We start from the raw sequence: 24,776 nt of genomic DNA on the forward strand, positions 1-24,776 counted from the left end.
AAACCTGGGTTCCTAAAGTTATAGCTATATTTAGATACTTAAATAAAAATTACCTGATTCTCAGAAGTGCTGAATACTCAACAAAACCCATTACCAAAGTACTCTTATTTAGAAGTCTAACAGTTTGAAAATTTTGATGAACAATATTAGACATAATTGGTTAGGATCAGATCATGACTGATTATGCACAGGAATGAAAAGGAGCACAGAGAGGCCTTCAAAAGCTCTACTTCACCCCTGGACATCTATGCATGGGCAGCCATAATCCAGTTCTGTGTATAAGTAGACTACAAGTATAAGGGGAGTGTAGGTGTCAACAGTGATTCAGTATTCTCTGAAGGAAGTTGTAGGGGGATGGCTTTGCCCTCTTCCACACTGACAGACTGCAGTCACAGTGGGTAGACAGGGAGTGTATGCTACCGCTCCAAAAAAGGAGCTAATAAGCACCGCCCTTCAGTATACTCCTTCCCGTATTATTAGAAAAATAAGTATGCTTGTATGCACTTTGACACCTCTGTCTAGTACTTATAAAGACATTTTTGTTATGTGTTGGGGGTTACACAAACATGGATACTGTATCCATTTGAACTGTACACAAACCAAAACCCTACATCCAGATGCCTCTGAATTTTAGGTAAGTTCAGATCCAGATGTGAACTCTGCAGCTAAGGCCCATCTCTAGTTTCCATTTACATTATGTTTGTGTATATTCATTGTAATGGATAAAGCACAATAAAATGGTGGAAATAATCTCTCTTCATTTCTTTTTAAGATTACGCAGGTACAGAGTTCTAGGGAGCAGCAACTCAGACTCAGACCTTATCTCTCGTCTGGCTCAAATCCTTCAGAATGGATCTCAAAAACCAAGGAGCTCCACCCAGTGTAAAAGTCCAGGATCACCACATAGCCCAAAAACGCCACCCAAAAGCCCTGTCATCCCTCGACGCAGCCCCAGTGCCTCCCCTAGGAGCTCTTCCTTACCCCGTACAGCCAGTTCTTCACCATCCCGGGCTGGACGGCCCCACCATGACCAGAAGAGTTCATCCCCACACCTTGGGAGGAGTAAATCGCCTCCTAGCCATTCAGGCTCCTCATCCTCTAGGAGGTCCTGCCAACAAGAGCACTTCTGCAGCAAACCAAGCAAGAACGGTCTGAAAGGATCCAACTGCTCCTGCCACCACTCCCCAAACACTAAAACCCCCACAGGAAAGAGCAAATCGGCTAGTAAACTTAGCAGATAGGAACTGAGCCTTGACAGGTGTAAAAGCCTTCTCGTAATTTGATGCATGTTGTGTCTGTGTATTGTCTATTTAAACAAAAAACAAAAAAACAAAAAAATCAGTGTTGAGTCCTTGCTTTCAAAAGAAAGTAAACATATGATAAATTATTTGACAATTCATAGTGTGTAAATGAGTGGCCAGGCATTGCCTAATGACAGGCAGCAAGCAGATCAGAGAGGGGGTAGAGGTCAGAGAAGGATAGTCAAAGATGTGTGGAACATTTGAAGTTAAAATTATCTCTGAAGTGAGTATTCTAATAGGGTTTTTTATTTATTTATTGTTTTTATGTTGTATACTTAGGAGATTTGGCCTAATTATTTAAGGCCTTTCTCAAAGAAATGTAATAGAACCTGAAACATCTGTTTTTATTTCCACAATGACACCACCACCTCTGAAATAGGTACGGCTCAGGCATTTATTTGTAGAATTTTAAATAAGCACATTATTTGGAAGATAATATTTTTAATTTGTGAGTCTTTTCAGTGTCAGGCTGTGCACATCTCTTTCTGAGTCATTCGGTGTCCATCTCTCCCCCCCTTCCCCCCTGCCCCAATGGTACAGATTCCCCTACTTAAAAAAAAATTACTCACTTTACCTGTTCTATATACTGATGACATTTTAAAAATAAGTTTTAACATTTTCTGAGTTTTTATAGTGATATTTTGCAGGGCATTTGTCTTTTGTTAGTATCCAAGAACCTTTAAACATCGGTCATGTTGCTTTTTTCCTTCTGGGTCCATGGTTCTCCTCTCCGGGCCTGTATTATGTATATTCTGGAGACAGTCATTCCAATCTGAGTTATGGGAGAAAGAAGGAAGAGTCTTCAGGCAGAGGGTTGTTGCAGACTTACCATATACTGCTGTGTGTATTTGGTCAGAAGTATGTAAACTGTTTGTCTGAAAGTCTGTCTGAGTGCAAAAGAGAGCCTTTGTTACAACTATCATTTTCCCATTGGTTATGGACCACTTAAATCCTTGTTGACCTTATTCACAATGTTGCTGTCTTGACATTAAATCCAAGATGGCAATGCTGAGAAGGAGTAGAGAGAACTACAAACTCAGATTCGTTTTTTACCTTGGAATTTAGCTTAAGTCTAGAAGATGAACTGTATGTGTATTCTCAGTGCTGAAAGGTGAGTGCAGAGCCTGTACACTTGCTAGGTTATAGACAAGAGGAATAAAGGCCTTCACTTCCATTTCCTACAGAATCTGAATGAGAATATTTGGCAATATAACCAGAAGGAAAACAAATCTCAGACAACTTCCCTGTTTGGATTTTTGTCTTCCCTTTTGCCCTAATGTCTCTTAGGGAAGCCAGACCCCTTCTCTGTGAATAAAGTCCATGGTGCCTATTTTCCCCAAACAGTTTCCTTTAGTACTCACTTAATATGCTGTAGAGAATCATTGTAGGACACTTTAGGGGTATGGCAGCCTTTACTATGTTCAGAAATGGAGAGTGGATCAGAATAGTTTAAAACACAGGAGTACAAGTCTGAAAGGGATACACTAGCATCCCTAATGCTACCTGTCCTAGCGGTGCTGGATGTGTGGAAGCACTGTCAGTTACTGATCTGCTTGCTGTAGTCATATGCCTTTCTAGCCAGCATCTGTGCTTTTTATTTAACCTCTGTTTGCTGCCAAACTAGTACCTTTGGATTGAAAAGGAAATATTTTCTCTCTGAGCTAACACATTTCTAATGCTGCATCACAGCTGCCCTGGAGCTGCACTGAATTTCACTTGTGCTGTCAGAGTGTGTTGGGATTTTCTTTTTCCTCCTGTGTATACTGTTTTCCATAAGTAATGTAGCACAGTGTGGAACCTTAGTTTCATTCAGGTTTCAAGCACTGCAGTGGAATGCAATAGGTAGCGCATACCTGCTGTTTCTGAAGAAACTATATTATTGGAAAGGCTTATTTCTTTGTATTATATTGTATAATAGGTACTATACTAATGATTGCATGTCCTCATGGTAAATTATATAATATAAATATTTATAAATATATATATATACATATGCTTATATAAATTCACTTACTCTTTCTCATTCTCCATTTGTAATTTATGGACCACAGACGATGCAGTTCTTTTTCTGTTGCGTATCTGAATACTCTTGGTGTTGCATCTCTCCTTTCCTGAAAATAGTTTCCTGGCATCCACAAAGTCAAATAGCCTTCATGCCTCAGTACAGGGCTGAAGGGTTGGTGATTTGTCAGCAAGCCAGTGTTTTGTGTCTCAGCCTTTTCCTTTTATTTATAGTTTTGTGTGTGTGTCTGTTTGTGTGTGAAACAGGAGCACAGACTCAGAAGTACTGTATCTTTGATTATAAGATAGGATTTTTAATAACTGTTTTTTCATTTCACAATGTGCATTTTTAAGCTGCAACATTGCTCATGATACAGGAGCAGTCACAGTTAATGAATACCTAATAGATGACTATGACAAAAAAAATAAAATAAAACCCCATCTTTTCCTTTTCAATTTCCTTACCTGTCACCTTGCAGTATACACTATCGAGAGTTGGATCCCATTGTAGACATCTCTCCTCAAGGCTCTGCTGATACTGTCTCTTAAGGCAGTGTGGCAGCTTATGATAATTTTTCATTCTCAATTTTCTGAGGAGCATTCTCTTTGGTCTTTGAGTTAAGTCCTATATCAGTGAGATCTGTGGGAGTTTTGGCATTAACTTTAATGGGGGCAGGTTTGGGCTCTGTGCCCTTCCCCTGAAATATTGAAAATAAGGTATTTACATTTTCTCCCTGATATAGCAGGATCCAGAAACAGGTAATCACTGTTATTGTAAGAATAGTTTGTTTTACAGGTGAGGGGAGACATAAAACTCAAGATATTTTCCTTCTCTCTGCCAGAGACTAAAATATATCCATATTGTGCAATATTACGTAATGGTGAATAAAACTGAGAATATTGATCTTGTAGAAATACATTACTATTTGCACTTCTTGCCAATATAAAGAGAGGAACTACATCAGAATGGGGGAAAGCTCAAAGCAGAGGATGGTGCTTTTGGCATTTTCAGTGCAATGCAGGGTAAAATAACTTTATGTCCCTGGTGGTGGCTGCGGATTTCGGTGACTCAAACAGATTTTGTATCTGGTTAGAAAACTACTGAGTTACTGATAGAAGCAGCTTTACATTTATGGATTGATCAAGATTATAGCCTCTCTTGTACTCTTCTTCCCACTTTACTTTGTTGGTTATATAATTCCTTCCCCGTGAAGGTAACAAAATTGAGTATTATGAACTAAACTATCAGCAAATGTAACTATATGGTAATCAAGCCCTGTGTAATTGTCATCCTTGTAATATTTCTAGAAGGGCCTCTATCATCATCAGTGACCCTATAAAGAATAAATCCCAACAATGTAAATATATAAATAATTATACATTTAATTCCAGTTGTTTAAAACACTAAAGGACAATGGCCTGTGTAAAGTCTAAGTAAATGGCTTTGTGCAGGGAACCTCTGCCGTGCTTAGAATAGGGAGAATCTTCCCCAGAGCAGCTGCAGCCATTCTGCACAGTTTGCAGTAGCGTCCCCTTAACACGAAGGTTAGTTCGTGGACCCACTGGCTATACCATCCTTCAATCCCAATCTCCATTTCTGTGGAGAGAACTGCCATGCAGCTAAGATCATACAGGGCTTTCAGATTCCTCCTGCACAGTTCCTCTTCAGTATCCTCCATGTATTCTGAAACTGTGGCAGTTCCACTGTTTTCAGGGGTCTTTTGTGGCCAGGTTGGAGAAGTTGGGGAAGGGACAGAATTTCCCCCGGCCTTTATGACTGCCAAGCCCTCCAGAGCATTTTTGCACAGCTGTCAGTACGGATCCCTAAATGTATTAAATGAAATAAAATCCAGCATTTAATATTTTACTTCTAAATAACAGATTTTTGTGGTGCTATTTTGCAAGGTACAGTGTGCTTAGTTTGTAGTTTTTAAAAATGTATCTTAATATTGGCAAAACCTTTTCATGGTGCACTGACAGCTTGTTTGATTAACTGTAGGCAAAATCCTGCCCCAGACTTAATGAGTTATGCGACATGCAGGAGCTAGCAGAGAGAAGGATGCTAAGCATACATCTGCCACTAGAGCAGGGCAGGGTGGCTCAGGGTGGGCATAGGTAATATGCTGCTAGGTGCACTGTGCTACTGCCCTAAAAAAGGAGCCATACTTAGCCCCAGCTACCTGTATATATATTAGCTGGCTGGGTGAGGGTGGTGGGGCGGGGCATTCCCTGTAGCCAGCAACCATATCCTCTCTGGGAACTACAAGGCAAAATCCTGTCTTGATGTTTGCACGGGTGAGAAACAAGCTCCCTACGCCCTCACCTCACAGAATACTCATGAAGCACAGGGCTGTATCTTGTCTTATATGTTTAAAAGTGGGCTGACGGACTTTTCATCTTTTAAGGCCTGAGTTCTGAGAGCTCCATTCCATGCATTGCTGGGGCATTTGTGATCATTAATTATAGCAAGGGAAACGCTGAAGCTGGTCTTTAAAAGTAGTTCCATTCACCTTCCATTTTTTTGGATAAAAGTGTGTGGGAACTACCTTAGCTATTGCCTCCTCTTGGTTAGAATTCAGCTGCAAGAACTAGCTGAGGCCTACTGTACTTTCATTTAGTTTGACCTCCTCCTTGAACTACCCGTACTTATCCCTGGCTAATTGCCGCACCGGCCCCCTTCCAAATCACGGGCATAATCCTACAGTCCTAATCTGGGCAAAATGCCCATGCTCCCTATAAGTGCAGTAGCATTTGTGGCAGTGGCTGAACTGTAATGTACTATAAACCACATTCTTCTCTCCCTCCCTAAAGTGGAACTTAGGCAATGTCTGTCTTACGCTACTGTCTCCCTGTCTGTCAGCAAGCGACCTTTTCCTCAGGACGCTAAAGGATATGAATTCTTGTAGCAACATCAACATGAGAATGAAGAGCTGCCAGAGGGTAATTATTTCAATTTCTTAAAAGTGAGTTAGTGGCAAAGAACTGGTGCATGCCTCCCAATACTGTTTGATGTGTATTTTTTTCTTTATGCACCTAAAATATTTTTGCACATTTCATTTTGGTGACAAAATGAACCTTCCAAAATGAATGGGAGGAATGAGTAGCAATCACAGTCCAATTGATTTCTAGTCACTCGGGTATAAAATAACAATTTGCTTTCTTATGGGCCTGATCCTGTGAAGTGCTGAATGCCCTCAACTCCTGTTGACTTCTATTAGAGTTGAGGGTGCTCAGCAACTTGCAGGATTAGGCTCATAAGTACACACTATCATTCCAAATGTCTTTTGGTTCAACTGTGCTTTCACTGTTACACAGTCAGAGGACCTGGTTACTATATTGACAAAAGCTGTAGTACTTAACCATGTCCCCTGTGTTTAACTGTTAAAAGCTATGGATGGCCCTTACTGTTACTGTAACTTTTAGTATAATGCCTAATCCTTTCATGTATCTCTTTGGTGCAAATGCAAGGAAACTAGACAGTGAACAAATGAATCTTAAGGTATACCTAAGTTACCACAATATACATAAACACTCAATCTGTACTTTTCTGGCCTCCCACCTGAACTCCCCTTCCCCTGAAACACAAACACACAAATCTCTTTGGGAAAAATAAATGAAATAAGGGGGAGATTGGATTGTGTAATGACTCGTACTACCTGGGTTTACTGTAGCATGCTGTCTAAAGCAGAGGAGTCTGTATAATCACAGTCACAGCAGGTTTTAAATCATCTGTCTTTATTTTAATATTGAGTCAGATCTTCCTTTAAGACAAAAATATATAGAAGTTTATTATCTCTAGGTACTGTATGTTAACTTAGTGGCTACTTCATTCAAGTTTTAATTTATATTTTGACTTTCATTCCATCCATTGTCACTAATAGCGTCTCTTCAGAGTAACAAATGACAAACCTCTAGTACTTGCAATCTTTCCTGTATAGTATATGCTGTTTCTGTTAGCTAGTCACTTTCCAAGATGCTCAGCACGCATGCCAGATAATCATGGGAATGACTTTCTCCCTTTGCAAAAGTTGTTCATTGAGGGGAAATTATATTCAGAAATTAATATGTGGCTGATGCATAAAGCTAGCACAAGAGATTGTTCTGAACTGCAAGGCTCAGATATTGAACTGAATGTTCTCAAAGATGCATGATATCTGGAGCCTCTGTTTTGGTTCAGGGTCCATCTCTCATTAGTGCTAGATACTGTGCAGTGCAAAACTTGAGCTTGAATATAACAAAGGCTTTAACTGAAATGCTGAAATAAAGAAACCCTGCTTATCTTCAAATGAGTATATATTGATTCCGATGTTTGCTTGTTAGGCCTTCAGCAATATCCTTATCCAGTGCAAATGTTGGCTTATATGATCTATAAGTTTTACTGTCTACTACTTCCATTCCTCCTGCATATGGGTAACTTAGATCTTGGGCTGGTCCAGCCATTTGCATGCAAGTGAAACTCTCTCATTGAAGTCAGTGGAGGTTTTGTCTGTGTATGGACTGAAGCAATGGGCCCACTGTGAGGATATTTACAGTTGCTGGTTATTTTATTTGGAAAATGAATGTGTTGTGGCCACCGTGCAGACCTATGCCCCATCCTCATTTATTATAGCAACTGCTGTGACCAGGGCTGCAGAGCCCATGGTCTCTAAAGAAATATCATAAACAGGCTGCCCATAAGAGGTGTTGACCACCCACAATTCTCAAAAGGAATTTAACTACCTCCAGTGGAAATTGCAGGTGTTAGCCTCCTTTCAGGATCAGTTCATCTGTGAACTGGCCAGTGTATAGGGTGCTCTAACAGCAGGACAGTTTGTATCTTCCCCAAAGATACAATGTTGATGGGTCTTGTCTTCCCGTGTATGGAGAATGGGAGTCCTTATAAACTCCTATCTACTGCACAGCAGAGCAAGGTCATGATAATTTGACACTGGGGAAGTTGGCCTTTTTAAAAAAAGCTATTTCACACCTGCCTGACAGAATCCCAGAAGTAGGTTGCTTGGAAACTCTTCCCTGTATTCATACTACCTTCCCTGGCCAGAGAGCAAGGTTCCAAAGTCTTCCTCTGACTTCTGATTTTCACCTTGAATTAGCCCATACACAAGCTGTTATGCTGGCGCTGGCAGCAACTGATTTTCAACTGCTTTCCTACAAGTATCCAGTCCAATAAATTAAGGAAATCACCAGCAATTCTTAGAGACAAGTAGTAAACTTTTCAATCTGTGAACAGTTGACTGCTAACCTAAAATCTTGGGGCAATACCACAAAGAAATGAAAATCTGTAAATCAACGAAAGATAGAATGTTCAGTGAATCCAATAAGAAGACATTTAACAACTCAAGATTAAAATCTATGGTATAATTCATTTACATTTTTCCCAGAGCTTATTAATTACCATTGTGAGTCCTCCAGACTCTCTTGCCCTGTACTTGTTTCCCTCTCCCTGCACAATGAAATCTTGTAAGCCATTTTTTTCTTTTTGCTCAGGCATCCAAGAACATAAGCTTTTGCAGAAGAACTAATGCCCTTGTAATGGTCATTTGTATATAAAGGTGTAATTATTTATTTTTTTTCCATTTGTACCATATCAAGGCTTTGTACAATGTTTTATGTTCTGTTTTCAAATTATTTTGTATTTTATTTTTATAAACTGGTTCTAAATAAAATATTCATTCAGCATGCAAAACTGCAATCCTTGACTGCCTATGAATGATGAGTTTACTGTTTATAAAGCTCCTAACCAATTATTTTTATAGCCTATTTCTTGACTGTTGTAATTCTGAACTTATAAATGGAGAGAAGCAGCACCAATTGTGTTATGACATACTGTACTTTTTTGTTACATAAAAAGTACACCGTGGAATTGTGTTGGCACCAGAGCAAGCAACAGTGAGATGTTCATGTTGCATACTGGAGTGGTTGAATCAAAGAGCTCCTACTGATTCAGCAGCCTCATACTCTGTATTACTGTAGAAAGGGTAGACACTTTAGCTTTGCTCTATTTCTTGCCCCACTCCTTCCCATCCAACCAAGCAATGATTCTGCTACAGGTCAAGTTCAGTGTAGTAAGAATCTGGCAGATTCCAAATCTTGTCATTCTGCGGCCTGGTCTACACTAGGAAGTTAGGTCAGTATAACTACGTCATTCAGAGGTGTGAAAAATCCACACCCCTGGACGACACAGTTAAACCGACCTAACCCCCAGTGTAGACGGTGCTAGGCTGATAGGAGAATTCTTCCATTGACCTAGCTACTGCCTCTCAGGGAGAGGGATTACCTATGCCACCAGAACTCCTCCCATCACTGTAGGTAGTGTCTTCATTGAAGCGCTACAGTAGTTTATGTGTAGACATACCCTGAGAAACCAACAGTCTCCTTGGGTACCTTCCCTCCAGTCAGAAAGGTCTCTGTAGTCAGTGTCTTCATAGAGTGATGGCGATTATTCTCCATAAGATGGTCCTGGCTGTTACTGGCCTTGCAGCCCCATCAGGAGATCAGCCTCATTTGTGAACAATATATCTGAGCTGCAGCAATTAGGGAAGTGTAAGAAGTAAGGCTGTTATAGAAACCAGACAATTTTCAGTAACAGTGTTACTAAGTCACTGGTTGGTCTGATCAATGTTACTTCTGTTATTCAGAGAAGATTTTCCCCCTTGCATATCTCTCTGATAAAACAACAGATATAGATAGGCTTAATCCCCTTCAGAGATTATATTTGCCAGGAACATACATGCATTTCTCATTCCCTATATGCTGTCAAAAATATTGTCTGGTCTGTTACATGGCAAAATGGAATATTTTTGGTGAAGTCCACAGCAGCAGGGAAAAAGTCCATCAACGCTATTACAGCTATAGCACCACCTACGTGTGCTATGCAAGTGCCATGCTAGGTAATGGTAACACAAATTAAGGGCCCAGTCCTGACCCCATTAAAGTCAATAGCAATACTCCACTGGCTTCCACAGTAGCTGGAACCAGGCCCTCACCTATTTTCTTTTATGTAGATAATTTCAAGTCACTTCACACAATAGGAAGCATAAATCCAGAACTCATTTACACAGTAATAATCCCAGAAAATGATGATGTCTTGGTTTAAAAGCAGGAAGGAATTCAGTGGCGTGCTTCAGGAGGGAGAGCTTTCATCTTGGATGTTCTGTGTCAGTAGATCAGTTGAGCACATAAAGGAATGACTGCTTAGGCATATGATGGTGGGGGTCAAAATAGCTATTCTATACACTCTGTACTGGAGCCAATGTATAGATCTTTCACTGCTCTAAACTTGGTTTAAAAGTGGATCATATCACAAGTGAAGGAGTTTTGTCTTAATCTGACTCCTGATTAATGTAAGTAAATGACACAACTACTATAGTGTCTCTCAGTATGCCTTGTTCACGATCACAGTGGAGGTACTTGTCCACCTACTGTTCCTAGAGTCTCAGGAGTTCCACAGCACTTGACCTACAAACATTAACTGCTTCTGAATTGAAAAATCCAATTGCTCTTAGCAGGGACTTAAACTTCAGTGTGATAGAGGCTCAAGCTAGGCCCTACCAAGCAATGTTGCCACAGGGCAAATGCAGCAATTCAACAATTGGAGAAATGGCCTTGAAAGAAGTGGCTGCTGTAGTCTGGACAAGTTGGCAGTCACTGCCCAGAATGATTAGGTGAGCGTTAGAGCACAACATTTCACTAAGCTAACTGGAATGTTACAGAAGCATTAATCACTACTTGTCCTACAAGAACAGAACAGAGGCGAAGGCTGCTTTTCAGTTAAAGGAAATACAACTAGATGAAGCCCACATCTCAATGAGTGGAATCTGAATATACGAACTCCCACCATGTTAATATGTGCACATCAGGCAAACAGGAATCCTATGCTATTCCCAAGCAATAGGAAGCTTTTAATATCACAGGACTCAGAAACTAGTTTTGGAGTGGGTCAGTTTAAGAAAACCTGGTAAATGATTAGTAAAATAGTTGTACCTATCACCTGCAGCAACTGCTTTTGTGAAGTAAAACTTCTCAGAAGCCAGACTATCACTTCAAAGAAGGTGCCTAGCCTGTATTAACCCGCACTGTCGATGTGCCGTATGCTTGGGTTGCAGTATAATCTTGCACACGGTACATGGACCAGGGCAGTGAGGAAGAACACACACCAGCAATATTACTACTGCAGGTTTACTTTTAATTAGCCAGCAGCTGCCAGATTAAAAAAAACTTATACAGGCACTGAAGTTAATATAAAGAATAAAAGGGAATCTTTTCATCAGAAGTAAAGGGAAACTAATGAGCTGGAGAAAGTTACGCAATAGTTTCCAAAGGTGATGAGAAAAGAACCCTACTTTTGCATTTGTGATCCTTGCATGTAACACTGATAGAACACACCTAAGCTCCGAAGTCTAAACTACTTCAACTCTGGCACCTAAGCTCCGAAGTCTAAACTACTTCAACTCTGGCACCAGCAGACAGGATATGTGTTTGTGCTGGTGCCAGGTAACAGGCCATCCTTGTCTCAACCTTTGGTTTCTTTCTTTCTGCTGTAGGAAGTGATGTAACTGCCAACAGTAACTATTGTGGGGGACAGAGGGTTAGCTAAGTTCCCCCCCATTGTGTATAATACTAGCTGGAAAAAATGTCTCTGGGAATTTTTAAATTTGACACTGTATGCTCTTGCCAATTTTTAATTTTTCAGATATTTTCTTTCAGTCGTCTGGATAATTTGTTTGAGATTCGTTCTTCAGCAATACCTGAGGAGCTGCCAGCTAGAATCACAGAGCTCTCAACATAGTCAGGCCCTTTTCTACACAGTCAGTCCCAAATGCTGGTTGTGGAGACTCTGTACAGGCTATGCGACTGAGATTTGCTCAACTTGCTCACCTTCAGGCAGCAGTTTCACAGGCTGTAATAAGGGGATGCTATTTTGGGGCCCTGAGAAAAAATCCTTGCACCACTCCCAACTGCTGAAAGCTGTTGATATCCCCTCAGTTTTATCACAGTTTGAAGCAAAGGGCTTCATCATCTCCTTAAAGTGCAGTACTGCTGTCACAACTGATGGTAAAAATGATGTCTTACTTAACAAAGCCACATGGTTTCTTAGCTAGGAGAGGGGGAGCTGGACTCTGTGGGTATCTGTACAGAGCAGGCATACATACAAGTCGCAATGCAAAAATCAGACTTTTGTTCTTTCTATCAGGAGAAGTAATGGTTCTCCTTGGCTCTTATTTTCTCCAGGGGTGGCATTTAGGAATTGTTTTCTCCTCAGACTCTCCTTGCTCCCATCCTCTCTTCCTTCAGGATGTAGTATGGAACTATCTTTTTCTTCCATGTTTGTAAAGTTCCCAGCACAATGTGGTCCTGATCCATGACTGGGGTTCCTAAGTGCTATGATATAAATCATGATAAGGAATGGAAGATCTTCTAACACTTCCACCCAAACAGAGGCCCAGCACATGAACTCTTTCAAGAGCCAGGAGAGAGAACTTGCTCTGCCCCAGGCTAAGCCAAACCCTAACTAGTATACTGAGTAGCAAGTCTGTCAGTTCTGGACAATATAGGACATGGGTTTCTCTTCTACCTCTTTCAAATGGTGTGACATTTGTCCCCAGAAAGCATGCTGGCTCTGTTGAAGACAGAACCTGGTGCTAAGCTATACCAGCAAAGATTGTTCCATATTGAGAGCCGGCATCATTCACCAGAAATGAATTTTTTTGCTATATTTCTCTTTTTAAAAAATTATGTGACAAATAACACCCTCCACTTTCATTGCAGTTAAGCAAAATGCTTCTGCATCTGAAGAGCTGGAAATAAACAGTGACCAGATGGATCAATGCTGGATGAAATCTGAGCAGCATATTCATGGATCAGCGGCTCTGTGGCCTAGTTCTATCCCATCCCCTGAGGAGGTAAAGTTGTCAAACTCTTGGGATACCTTGCACAGACCAGATTTTTTTTTTTAAAGTCTTTTTTAAAATACAATAAAAATAGCAGATACTAAATTTAAAGTAAGCTATTTTTACAGTTTGGTTTTAAAAAAATACACAACTTGTGTAACTAACAGATTCTGCTTCTGTTATTCAATAACTGTAACATTACCCTACTCCATCATACCTTTTATGTTCAAAAAGTCACATTAACCCAAAGAGGATACAGACAAGAGTCTTAGTCAAAATAAATTTGATTTTTTTTTTTTTGAAAGAAGACGGTGAAGAAAACAGAAGAGAGACATTAACCAACTGCAACAGTTAGTGTTAACAAATTGGAGATTGGTAGTTAGTGTCAAATGCCACCTAATGTGAAACTTTCCCCACTGGGGAAAAAAAAGCAGGAGGCAAGTCCAATTTGCTCCATTATAGTCAGAGGCTGGAGCAGAGCATACAACAGTACCGCTAACATCAGTCACTTTACATATATTCAAGTTTTACACATCTGCAAAACAGAAATAGTAGCAGCCATTTGGATGTTCTTTCTTAATGGTTCTCAGGGGTGGTCTAGGAAATTCCGAAGGGCCTGGTTCTTGAGACATAGAGCTGGAACTGCAGCTACTGCTTCTGCTGCTACTTCCAGCCACCTGTGCTCTGCCTCTGTCCTCAGCTGGGGAGATCTGGGGAGACCCAGGACTCAGGTACCCTGCTGTGGTCTGAGTAGAGGTGGTGGCATAGGTGGTTGGGCCAGTGTTGTTTTTCACATAAACATTTTTTATAGCCACCAATGTGTGTGCCATAATACTGAGGCTGTTGCTGAGATCTTGCATGCCTTGCTGCAGCAGCCGAAGGTTGTGGTTGACACTGTCAAAGCCAGACTGGATCACCTGCATCTGGTTCTGCTGGATCTGCATTAGGTCCTCTTCCGTAATTTCATTTTGGTCTGTCTGAGACCGGCCTTTTGTTTTGGCTTTTACTTTCCCAGACAAACCACTCCCAGCTGTTCCCAGAAAGGGCAGTTGCTCCTGGCTAGGTGGAACCACAGCCATGTCCTCAGAACTTTCTTCTGGCTCCACTACCTTCACTACTATTTCCTCTTTTAAGTTCATCTTCTCAAGACAGGGTTGGTGGGATGGACCAGGATCATCTGTAAACCCTAAAAGGGCAGAGAGGAGGGAAAAAAACAAAACAGAAACAGGAGTCAACAGACTTCATTATCTCGGTGGTCACTCAAACCTCTGCCTGCCCAGTGAGCACGATTGGCATTTACGTGGTAGTTAATACTTCTGCTGTCAAGACCCTATAATGATGACTTGTACTGTATTATCCCCTACACTTGTAGCATAGATATCTCCTTTAGTAGGAAAAAATATTGAAACATGCTCACTGTAAATGACATAACTGAGCGATGCAAATCTCAGATTAAAATCACTCACTCCCCAATAGACCAGCCAAAAGCATTTGCTACAGAAGAGATTAAGTTCATTCCAAGCTCTTATTTTCCTTTCTCCCAGCTCAGCACAAGAAACCAGTATCTGCAAGGCAGAAATAAGTGACATCCTATCTGAATTGCTCCTCCTTGCCTGAAGTAAGATTCATTGCACTAAAGCTCATACCTTGCAGACCCATGCACAACAGGGTGTACATCATCAAGAATGAACTGGGTCACTGCGGGGGGGCCTGGCAGGAAGCTGCATTTTACCAAAACTGCTGCTCCCCGCTGATGAGAGGAGCCCCCTTTCAGCGCCGAACGGGGGGAAAGACGCACAAGGCCGCCCCCGCCCGCCAGTACGGAGCCCTCCGGGCGCTGCACAGAGGCTGAGCTGGCCCCTCTGCGGGAGGGATGACCCGCTCTTCTGCTCCAGTGACCTGGCGGGGCTAATTCCCCGGCTCCATGGCAACGCCGACTCCCGCCGCGCCGGAGGCCCAGACCAGCGGGGAGGGGAAGCAGAAGCCGAGACCGGGCGCGGGGCGCACAGGGGCCCGCTCCCCCCTCACCAGCCCCGGAGCTCACCGAGGTCCACCACGGAGGCTCCGGGCAGATCCAGCGTGTCGATTCCGCCCACGATGGGCACGGCCTCGGCGGGGCCGAGCGCGGAGCCGTAGGCGCGCTGGTGGTCGGGCTGCGGGCCGGGCTGGGGCATCTCCTCCGTGCACAGCAGCAGGCCGAGCCCGCCGGAGTGGCCGGCGGGGCCGCAGCCCTGTGAGAGGCGGCAGAGCTTGCTGCGGTCGCGCCGCTTCAGATCCCTCCAGCGCTTCTTGAGATCCTCCACGTCGCGGGGGCAGGCGGCCACCGGGTTCACCTTGTGCCGGATCAGCTCCCAGACCCGCCGCTTCTGGCCCGGGGAGGCGCGGCCCGGCCCCGCTGCGAACAGCATCTGCTCGTGCTTCAGCACCTGCTCGATCAGCACCTCGGTCTCCGCCTCGTTGAAATTGGCTTTGCGCCGCTTGGGCGAGTCCTCGGCCATCATCCTCCCCGGCGGGCGGGGCCCGCGGGCCGCCCCGATCGCCGCGCGGCCGCCGCTAGGCCACAGCCCGGGCCCTGCTCGGCAGACCAACGCCGCGCACGAAAGCGAGGGACGCGCAAGCCCCCGGCGCAGGCGCCCCGCGCCCCGCTTGTTGACATGGGGAGAGGGCGGGAGCCGGTGTCCGGGCGGCCCCGCCCCGCGCAGGGGAGCCGGCGCGCGCCGCTCCCGAATGGGAATCCCAGCTGAGACTCGCGTCCGCCCGACTTGCTCCCGCCCACCACGGGCACTGAGCGTTCTAGCCCCGCCCCTTTCCGCCGTCACAACCACACCCCACGGCGCAAATCTGATCCCAGTCCTCCCCTAGCCGAGGCTCGGTAGGCGAGTAGCGGCGCTGTCCTCGCCCACGTGGTACAGCATTCTAGCCCCGCCCACAGTTGGTGTGACCCGCGCTTGGGGGACAGGCCGGGTCTGCCTCCCCCCCCCCGCCGCAGCCGCTCTTGTCCGCGCGCTGCGACGTGCGTTGTGCGCCTGCTCGGCGGGCGGGCGGCCGGGGATGGCGGCTGTTTTGGAGCTGGTGCTGCGGGAGGAGGTGGCGCCCGGCGCCGTGGTGCGGTGGCTCGACCACGGCCCCCGCCACCGCCCAGCCGAGGTAACGCGCAGCCCAGCACCGTTGTGTGGCGCTGCTCCGCCCTCAGCCCGGCAGCGGGGCGCCGGGGCCTGCTGCAGCCCGGACTCCCCGCCCCGGGCGGGCCAGCGTCTTGGGCTGCAGCCGGGCTGCCCCGCGGCGGCCTCTGGGCCGCACGCCCAGCCCGCCGCTCGCCGGGGCGCCGCTCGCCTGGGCACGGAGGGCTGGTCCCGGGGGCTGCAGGGCTCCCTCCCTCCCTCCGCACTCGGGCCCGAGCGCGCCGCCCTAAGCCCCGGCCTGCGTCCAGGCGTGCCGGGCGCAGCGTCACTAGAGGGCAGGAAACCTCGTGTCGTGCTCGGCACGGATCTGAGGGGAGCCCGGGCAGCCGGCGGGCCAAGGCCGAGGCTCTCCGCGGCGCAGGGCAGCCCGCGAAGTTGGCGCCCCGGTGCTGGGCCCTGGAGGTGGTCAGTGCTTACAGCGAGCTGGAGGAAAACAATGGGGGAGGAGCAGCAGCGGCGCTGGTAAAGAAGTGCTTGGGGCGTGTCCCTCCTCAGCGGCCCAGCCCCACGAATGCCGACACAAATAAAGTGCCAGGTGTGTGTGATCCTTTGCGGCCTCCCCATCCCCCCCGCTTTTAGCCCTGCCCGTAGTTTCCATGAGCCGTGCTCCTGTGTTAAGAGAAGAGTAGCTAAAGTTACGGTTTACGTTAATTAGGTACAGCTTTTTATTTTTTTTTTTCTGGCAGTTTGCAAGCCCTTGGTGTGACCCACAACACTGCTTGGTGGTTGTTTTGGTCTGTAGCCGCTGAGGAAGGCTTGGCCGGGTGAAAACTTAGCTGGGTGTCCAGATAAACTCAGCCTGAGCTACATATCCAAGTGTATTTACAGAACACTCGCCGAATTCTCTTGTAGTCCTGAAATGTGGCTATCGCTGTAGTTTGTGAGCTCCATCTGCTGGTTTTGCAGCAAGCTGTTATCAAACGCTATTTTAAAGAGACAGTCTATTAACACCCTCTCATCAACCTGATAAGTTAAGTGAGATTTAGCTTGATTATTACTTGAATAGGAGACTTCCAAAGAAATCCAGGATGCTGCAGGAAGAGAGTGGCAGTTTCATAGCAAAAAGAAAAGGAGTACTTGTGGCACCTTAGAGACTAACCAATTTATTTGAGCATCGGATGCCGATGAAGTGAGCTGTAGCTCATGAAAGCTTATGCTCAAATAAATTGGTTAGTCTCTAAGGTGCCACAAGTACTCCTTTTCTTTTTGTGAATACAGACTAACACGGCTGTTACTCTAAAAGTTTCATAGCACTGATCCTTCTGGGTTAGTCCTGAGTAATTGCTCCAGTGGAGTACTTGTGGGTACTGTGCTGTGGTCAGTGCTGTCTCATGCATGAGATTTAAAATGCTTCATTAAAATCTCTTGGCATTTTTCATAAGTTAGAGGTGGTAAACACTATTTTTACCAAAGGCCACCTCAGGTAATTACACTATTTCTCTTAGCTTCCTGTCTAAAACTGTATAGCATTTAGTTGTATAGCATTGCTGCTGAGCAGGTATCACTTTCTAATGCATCAGTTACTGTGAATCAAGGAGTAGCTGAATTTACGTTTGTGATGTGTTTGGAGTCTTTTTGGGAAGAAAAGTGCTGTATAAATCAGGGTGGATTTGATTTAAATCACTAGTCAGGAAGACACTATTTAATCATGGATTTCTACATAAAAGTGCATTCTTGGTTGTTAAAACCTTAATACATATTCTTCACAACTCAGAGATAGATGTTGGTTTCATTTTTAGAAGGTACACACTATACATTTTTAAAGTGATTTATTTTGAAAACTTTCCAGATTAGTTTTACAGCTATATCATTAATGAAATAACCAATCATTCATTTTATCAAAGATAATTGAAGCTGATATTTATGAAGTCCTTGGGAGGTGAACTATCTCCAATTCAACAGGTTAATCATTAATATTTGGAGGATTTTCCTGCCATGCTGTATTAAGAGGAGAACATCACCAAACAGACATTTAAATTGTTTTATTTAACTAAAACATCACATTATGTATTCTGGATTTTTTTTCTTCAACAACAAACATAATATTTTAACAAAACAAGCATTTGAATTTTTGAATTTAGTTAAACATTAAAGTTTTTTAAAATCAGGTTTGTTTTGTTAAAATTATTTTTATCTAAAATAGTTAAATTAAATTTAAAAAACAAAAATTCAGTAGACTATGTCAGCCAGGTCAACATGAGAAACTTAAAATATGGGCTTCTGCAGCTAACTCAGTCATCTTCATTTTCCTGTTTATTGATAATCTGGAAAAGAAAAACAAGCTTTCTTGCTTTTTCAGGTCCCAAATGATTTCTCAATTTGTAATGAATTAGTCCAAAGGAAGAAAATATTCTTTTAACAGCAGTAGCTGCTTCTGCTGGTGTAGAAAGTGAGATTATCGCTTCAACAGTCTCTGATTCAAAGTGCTTAAGTGACCTCCACCAGTTCACTGGTGTGACTTTCTTTAAAACATCAGCAAACATATATTTCTTGAATGGTTCTAATTCCCAAACTGGGTCTCTTTTACGGCCTGCTGCCATTATTTAAAAACATTTTTGCTGTTAACAAGCATGTTCTCTCTGGAGACACACATCCACAGTTTGAGAACTGCAGAACTAAGCATCTCTGATGTTTATCTTCTAGACTGAGCACTGAGTCCCATTGGATAGATAGAAAGATTAACCTAAATCTGACACCCCATAAAATTGGGTCCCTAATCCATGAACTATTGGAACTCATTTACAAAACTTTTTTTAAACATTACATGAATTTATAATCCCTATTCCATGATATATCTTTGAACTATAATGTATCTTAATTAAAACTATCTTTAGATAGGTTTTTTTCCTCAAAAAGCATTGTATCAAAAAATCCAATTTAAATCTGTTTTTGATTTAAAAAAAATCATTGATTTTTATCCACCCTGATATAAATGTAGTTTAATTATGTGATTGTAAATAAAAGGAGACACTATGGGAGAATAATCTATATCCTGTGGAAAAGAGGTCAAATCAAAAGATACTCACTGCAGTTTTGAAGAGGAGAAGAAGGGAAAAAAAAAAAAAAAGCAAAGGGAAAGAGATAAAATTGAGGTATATTGTGAAGTCATTGTCGGTGCAGCTTTGCCAGCTAGAAGAATATTGCTTAAAAGGGAGATTTGAGGTCTAGATGCACTGAACTAGGAATCAGGAGACCTGGATTCTGTCCCTGGCTCTCCCACTGCCTTGCTGTGTCATCTTGGGCAAATCATTTAATCTCTTGTCTTTTTCCTCGTACTTTTCTATTTGGGGCAGGAATGTCGTCTTGTATGTGTAGAGGGCCTAGTAGTGAGTCTTGGTTGTGGCCTCTTGGTTCTGTTGGAATACAAATAAATAAACGTTGGTTGTGAGCGATTGTGTTTTGGGGATTGTATTTGAAAACCGGCTTTGCACGTCATAGCATTTTCTGCTTAAGGACTTCAATGTGCTTTACAAATATTAACTAACCCTTACAGCTGTCTCACTCATTAGGACACTACCCCTATGAGGTAGACAAGTAATATTCGTATTTTCATAGATTTTTAAGGCCAGAAGAGAGGATTCAATCATTTCATCTGACCTCCTGTATATAACACAGACCTTAGAATTTCACCCAGTTACTCTTGCATTGTGAGTTCATTTTACAGGTGGGAAACCTGATCGTTTGACAGGGTAACTGTCTTGGTGAAATGTGAAGTCCTAGAATACATCAGGTGTGGTATTTCCAGTAGAGAGAGGGAAGTGTTAATATCCTTATAAGGTACTGGTGACACCTCATCTGAAATATTGTGTGCAGTTCTTGTCTCCCATGTTTAAGAAAGATGAATTCAAACTAGAACAGGTGCAGAGAAGGGCTCTAGGATGATCAGAGGAAGGGAAAACCTACCTTATGAGAAGAGACTTGAGGAGCTTGGCTTGTTTAGCCTAACCAAATGAAGGCTGAGAGGAGATATGATCTCTATACATACGTCAGGGATAAATACCAGGGAGGGTGAGGAGTTAAGTGCCAGTGTTGACCCAAGAACAAATGAGTATAAATTGGTCATCAACAAGTTTAGGCTTGAAATTAGATGAAGCACAGGCACGGACTTGGTGATTTCCCCGGGGAGAGCTCGACCTCCCCGCTCTGCCCCAGACCCCACTGAGCACCCACTTTTTTTTTTTTTTTGGTGGATGCTCTAGCCCAAGAGCTGGCACCTATGAGATGAAGTGAAGGAGGAGTGAAGTTCTGAAGCAGCCTTCCGGTGGAGAGGGTAGTAAACCTAACTGGTTTCAAGGCAGAGCGTAAGTTTATGGTGAAGGGGATGGTATGAGACTGCTTACAATGGCTCATGGCCCATCTGTGACTGCTAGTAACAAATATCCCCATTGTTCAGAGATGGGACTAACTAGATGGGGAGGACTCACAATTGCTACAGAGAATTCTTTCCCAGGTGTCTTGCTGATATGCTCATGGTTCAACTGATTGCCATATTTGGATTTGGGAAGGAATTTTCCCCTAGCTCAGATTGACAGAGACCCTGTTGGATTTTTGCCTTCCTCTGCAGCATGAGGCACAGGTCACTTGCTGGTTTGAATAGAGTAAATGGTGGATTCTGTGTAACTTGAAGTCTTTAAGTGATTACTTGAGGATATCAGTAACTAAGTCAGAGGTTATGGATCTATTACAGGAGTGGGTGGTGAGGTTCTGTGTCCTATGGTGTGTGGGAGGTCAGACTAGATGATCACAATGGATGCTTCTGGCCTTAATATCTGAGTCTAAGGGCATTTAGCAAGTCTGCATCAGAGCTGATAAAAATCTAGGTCTGTTGACTCAGTTTTGTGCTCTAACAAGTAGAGACACTTTTGGAAAACAATGAACAGTGGAAAAGCACAGAGAGACTTTACAGATTTTTCTTACTTGAGCTGGAAACTGAAATTCATTTGCATTCTCAGCCAAATCTCCTGGCATGTGCTCCTTGAAGGGCACATATATGAAGCAAAGGAAGATAGTAGTTCCATTGCCGTCTTTCTTAAGAAAAAGCTCCATAAAAATAAAGTACTTGCTGTCTTCTGCATTTCCTGCTTTCCATTTCACCAGGGTCTCACTTAGGGAAACAAAGCGTTTCCTCTTTGGATAAAGCCTAAGAGAGGAGAGCATAAGGCCTAAGAGAGGAGAGCACAAGTATGACAATGTGGTTGCCAGGTCTCAGTACAAAAAAGAATTAGTATCCAAGAGAGTTCTTCTGGCAGTCTGTCAAACTTTGCCTAGTTCTATTGTGAGGAAAATAGAAATGTGATGCACTGAAAGAGCAGTGCGACTTTTTTTTACACTGCATACAAGGTTTTACAGTATTATAATAATTTTAAAAAGCTGATGGTAGAATTCTCAGATAATTTACAGATCCTTTTAAGGATTATGTTCCCATGAAGATTTAAAATCTTATATATTATTGTCGCATTTTTATTTAGCTTTCTTGAATATTAGTTTTATGCATCATAAAAGTTGCCGCATAATATATTTGGAGCTCTGTGGTCTCACAAGTGAATAATATGACTTCATTAAAATGTAGTAAGAGCTTTTCTCTTCTGTTGTGTCTTGCACATGAGGATCTCAAAGCATTATATAAATAATCATTTATTTTTGGAGCACCTCCTGAGGAAGTAGATGGTATTAGTAGGTAACTGGAGCACAGAGAAGCTACAGGCTTAATAAATTGTCCACTAATTTTGTTTGCGTCAATTTTTGGTGCCCTACTTGAAACATTTTAAAGGGGCCTGCTTTTGAGGTGCTGATCACCCTCAGCTCTCAATGACTCTAGCACCTACCACTGCACCTAAGCATTTCTGTAAGACAGGCCCCAATGGTTTCCAGCTGGGAAGGCAAAATTAGTGGCTACTTTTGAAAAGTTGGGCCTGAGGAATAATTGTCAGACTAGGGAATTCTGTAGAACCAAGAACTCCTGAATCTGTTCCTTGCTGTAACTACTAGAGACACTCCCTCAACTTAAAAGTATTAGAATCCATGATGATGGTGAATTCGTGCCCAGTATTTGAGAGAGAGAGAAACAGATTGGAGTAAGTCTACGGGTATCTTTATTAATGTTTTGTTCTCTTTCCTTGCAGGAGAACCATGTCCATGACAAGCTGGTACCTCATAAGTTGCTTCAGAAAGACTTTGTGCCTTTCCTGTTGAATTTTTTAAGGGAACAGACTAGTCAGATCTTGACCAATGGGCCCTCTACCCCTGCTAAAACCCCAAATTCTAAGACCCTCAGGAGCTCAGCTAGCCATGGGAACCAAAAGTCAGGGTCAGAAAGGAGGATAGGCAACTCAGCAGGGTCATGCAGCAGCCGAATGCAGCTCTTTCCCCAGAGGACCCCTGCTAGCTCCTGTACCCCAGGTGCTAGTTTTCCCTCTTCTGCTGCATCAAGTGGCTCTTCTGCCTTTACTGGGTCAAGCTTGTCTGGCCCCGGCAGTGATTTCCCCAGCACCAGCCCAAGCTTTGGTTGCAGCCCTGTGTTCAACCACAGTGAGAAACGTTCATCTCAGAAGGCCAATTTGGGCAGCTTCCTTATGCCCGCACCAGATGTCCAGCCAGTGAGGCGAGGCAGAAGAAAAGGCAACAGTTCTGCCAATGCCACTGGCCGGCAAGTGGCTCGGGACCTAGGGCGAAGCCTCACTGAAGAGGAGGATGGGAAGGGTGACAGCACATCGTTGAGTGGCGGGAGGAGGAAACGGAGTGAGGTGGGTCCTACCTCAGCCAATTCCCCACCTGATCAGCTGAACCTCAACAACTTGGAGGAGTTCCCACCCATGAGTGCTGCTTCTGGCTTGACAAAGTAAGAGCAAGTCTTCCTTGTTGCACTCTTATTTTTCTGATCGTGCTGGCAGCATTGAGTACTGCAGGTTATTTCTTGGGAGCAGCTGACACTGTTATCTCACAGGTAATAATATATAGATGGTCTTATAACTGTCTCAGTTATGAATGTTTTGTAATAGATTGCAGGTTAGGGGGCTGTTGCTATGCTGTGCAGTCTGTGTTTTTCAACTCACCATGCTTCCTTCTCCCCAGTATCCTTCTGAGGCTCCTCTAGGGGCTCATTTTCATTGGGAAATCTTACCATTAAACAGAGTTGTGAAGAGTTGAGACAGTGGTGATATGATGCTGAGCACACCTTTGTCCTTGTTTGCCATGATCAGTGAGTCACAGTCAGTCAGCATTATCTTGACTCTACAGTTGTATTTAAACATGATAGGATTTTATACTGAGGGTAAGCCCTAAGTGTCTCCTCTACTTTGCTGCGGCTGTCTGGAACGGCTGCCAGGATGGCAAACAGGCATTCTGCGACCTCTGGTGGCAACAGCATTGGCAGGTGAGGCATCATGTCCTCTGGCTCTATGGTGCCAGTTAGAGGGAAATGGGTCTCCTGTGGTAATGGGCTGGGTAGATGGTTGACATGTGGGTTCTGTTTAGTTCTTGAAGTGCATGAGTTTCCCCTGGTTGCTTATGATTTTTTCTAGCTGGGCTGGCGAAGGGCGCAGCTCTTCCTCGTGGTACATGCTGTTGGTCTCTCTCTCTTTTTTAAATGAAACCTAAGATTCACTGCTAGGTCTCAATAAAGGAGAAATCAGGCCCCTTTAAGGTCTCATGTTTGCCACCTAAAATTACTTCTGAAAATTTAGGTCATGGCAATCTGCAGGAATCTGAAGGATGTGTGATTCTGAAAGTCCTCTTCAGATCAAGGCAGGGGCTTCTGCGGTTAGACTTAGCTGAATGTAATGTAGGTCTGGTCCACTAATCTTACCCACCTTAACTCTCCTTCCCTTTAGTAGACCTCAGAGTTCATAGGTTCAGAATTCCTAATAGATGCTACAGTAGCTGATGCACAGCTCTCCATAACACAAGGTAGGCTACCAGAGTTCTCTTCCTGTGAATCAGTGATCTTTCTACCTGCTCTCTGTCCAGGATGTATAGTTACGGTTGAATCTGTACTTAGCAATTCCTGTTAGGCCTGGTCTACACTGAGGTAATATTCATTTTCTCTTTCTCTCCTTCCTCCCACCCCCATTAACCACCTTTCAGGGAGAGTCAAGCTTCTGCTGCTTGGTCTGTGCAGTGGCACCAACCAGTTCTAAAGTGAGTTAATTGAAGTGATTTTAGAGCTGGTTAGAACTCTTGGTTCTCCTGAGAAATAGGGTCCCACATGGAGGGTGGGGATTTAAAGATGGGAAATCCTTATGATGCTCTGTGAGATGGCTTTGACCTGCAGGATATAATGCATTTCCATCACAAGCAGTAAGTTTCAAATTGCAGAGTATGTGACTGATGTGAAAAGTGTGAGGAGATGAGTCAAATATAAGACTGGAAGTAACAGTATAAGGTAAGGTCCCTAGCAGCTAACATGT

The 24,776-nt window shown here is 43.5% G+C and overlaps 4 protein-coding genes across 12 annotated transcripts in view; 2 read left to right on the top strand and 2 right to left on the bottom strand.

The window, feature by feature from the left end:
• Positions 1 to 7,588, top strand: part of TTBK2 (tau tubulin kinase 2) — a 210,336-nt gene extending 202,748 nt beyond the window's left edge. For all 6 annotated transcript variants that reach the window (XM_073348603.2, XM_073348604.2, XM_078853327.1 and 3 more), the window contains one exon: positions 773 to 7,588. In XM_073348603.2, coding sequence (XP_073204704.1) covers positions 773 to 1,241 — 469 coding nt within the window. In that variant the 3' untranslated portion in view covers positions 1,242 to 7,588. The remainder of the gene's footprint in view (positions 1 to 772) is intronic.
• LOC140913021 (uncharacterized) lies at positions 7,038 to 15,979 on the bottom strand. Its single transcript, XM_073348611.2, has 2 exons — positions 15,234 to 15,979; positions 7,038 to 14,375 (listed from the first exon to the last, which is right to left on the bottom strand). The coding sequence occupies exons 1-2, from the start codon at positions 15,688 to 15,690 to the stop codon at positions 13,717 to 13,719; spliced, it is 1,116 nt and encodes a 371-aa protein (XP_073204712.1). The 5' UTR covers positions 15,691 to 15,979; the 3' UTR covers positions 7,038 to 13,716.
• CDAN1 (codanin 1) overlaps positions 15,156 to 24,776 on the top strand; it is a 44,803-nt gene continuing 35,182 nt past the window's right edge. The window contains exons 1-3 of one of the 4 annotated variants that reach the window (XM_073348610.2): positions 15,156 to 16,336; positions 22,494 to 23,209; positions 24,454 to 24,507. In XM_073348610.2, the coding sequence (XP_073204711.1) occupies positions 16,241 to 16,336; positions 22,494 to 23,209; positions 24,454 to 24,507 (866 nt within the window). In that variant the 5' untranslated portion in view covers positions 15,156 to 16,240. The other 3 variants (XM_073348607.2, XM_073348609.2, XM_073348608.2) reach the window with 3 other exon arrangements.
• Positions 19,358 to 24,776, bottom strand: part of STARD9 (StAR related lipid transfer domain containing 9) — a 244,365-nt gene continuing 238,946 nt past the window's right edge. Inside the window, exon 34 of the mRNA XM_073348593.2 lies at positions 19,358 to 19,724. Within this exon, the coding sequence (XP_073204694.2) occupies positions 19,692 to 19,724 (33 nt within the window). The 3' untranslated portion in view covers positions 19,358 to 19,691. The remainder of the gene's footprint in view (positions 19,725 to 24,776) is intronic.

The sequence above is a fragment of the Lepidochelys kempii genome, chromosome 6 (assembly GCF_965140285.1).
Source record: "Lepidochelys kempii isolate rLepKem1 chromosome 6, rLepKem1.hap1, whole genome shotgun sequence".
Taxonomy (NCBI): Eukaryota; Metazoa; Chordata; order Testudines; family Cheloniidae; genus Lepidochelys; species Lepidochelys kempii.

Excerpts from the sequence above, each read along its gene's own strand:
- LOC140913021 (XM_073348611.2), bottom strand. The coding sequence starts at position 15,690 with ATGATGGCCGAGGACTCGCCCAAGCGGCGCAAAGCCAATTTCAACGAG. Across the intron at positions 14,376-15,233 it reads AGCCTCCGTGGTGGACCTCG|GGTTTACAGATGATCCTGGT; the intron begins GTGAGCTCCGGG and ends CTGCCCTTTTAG.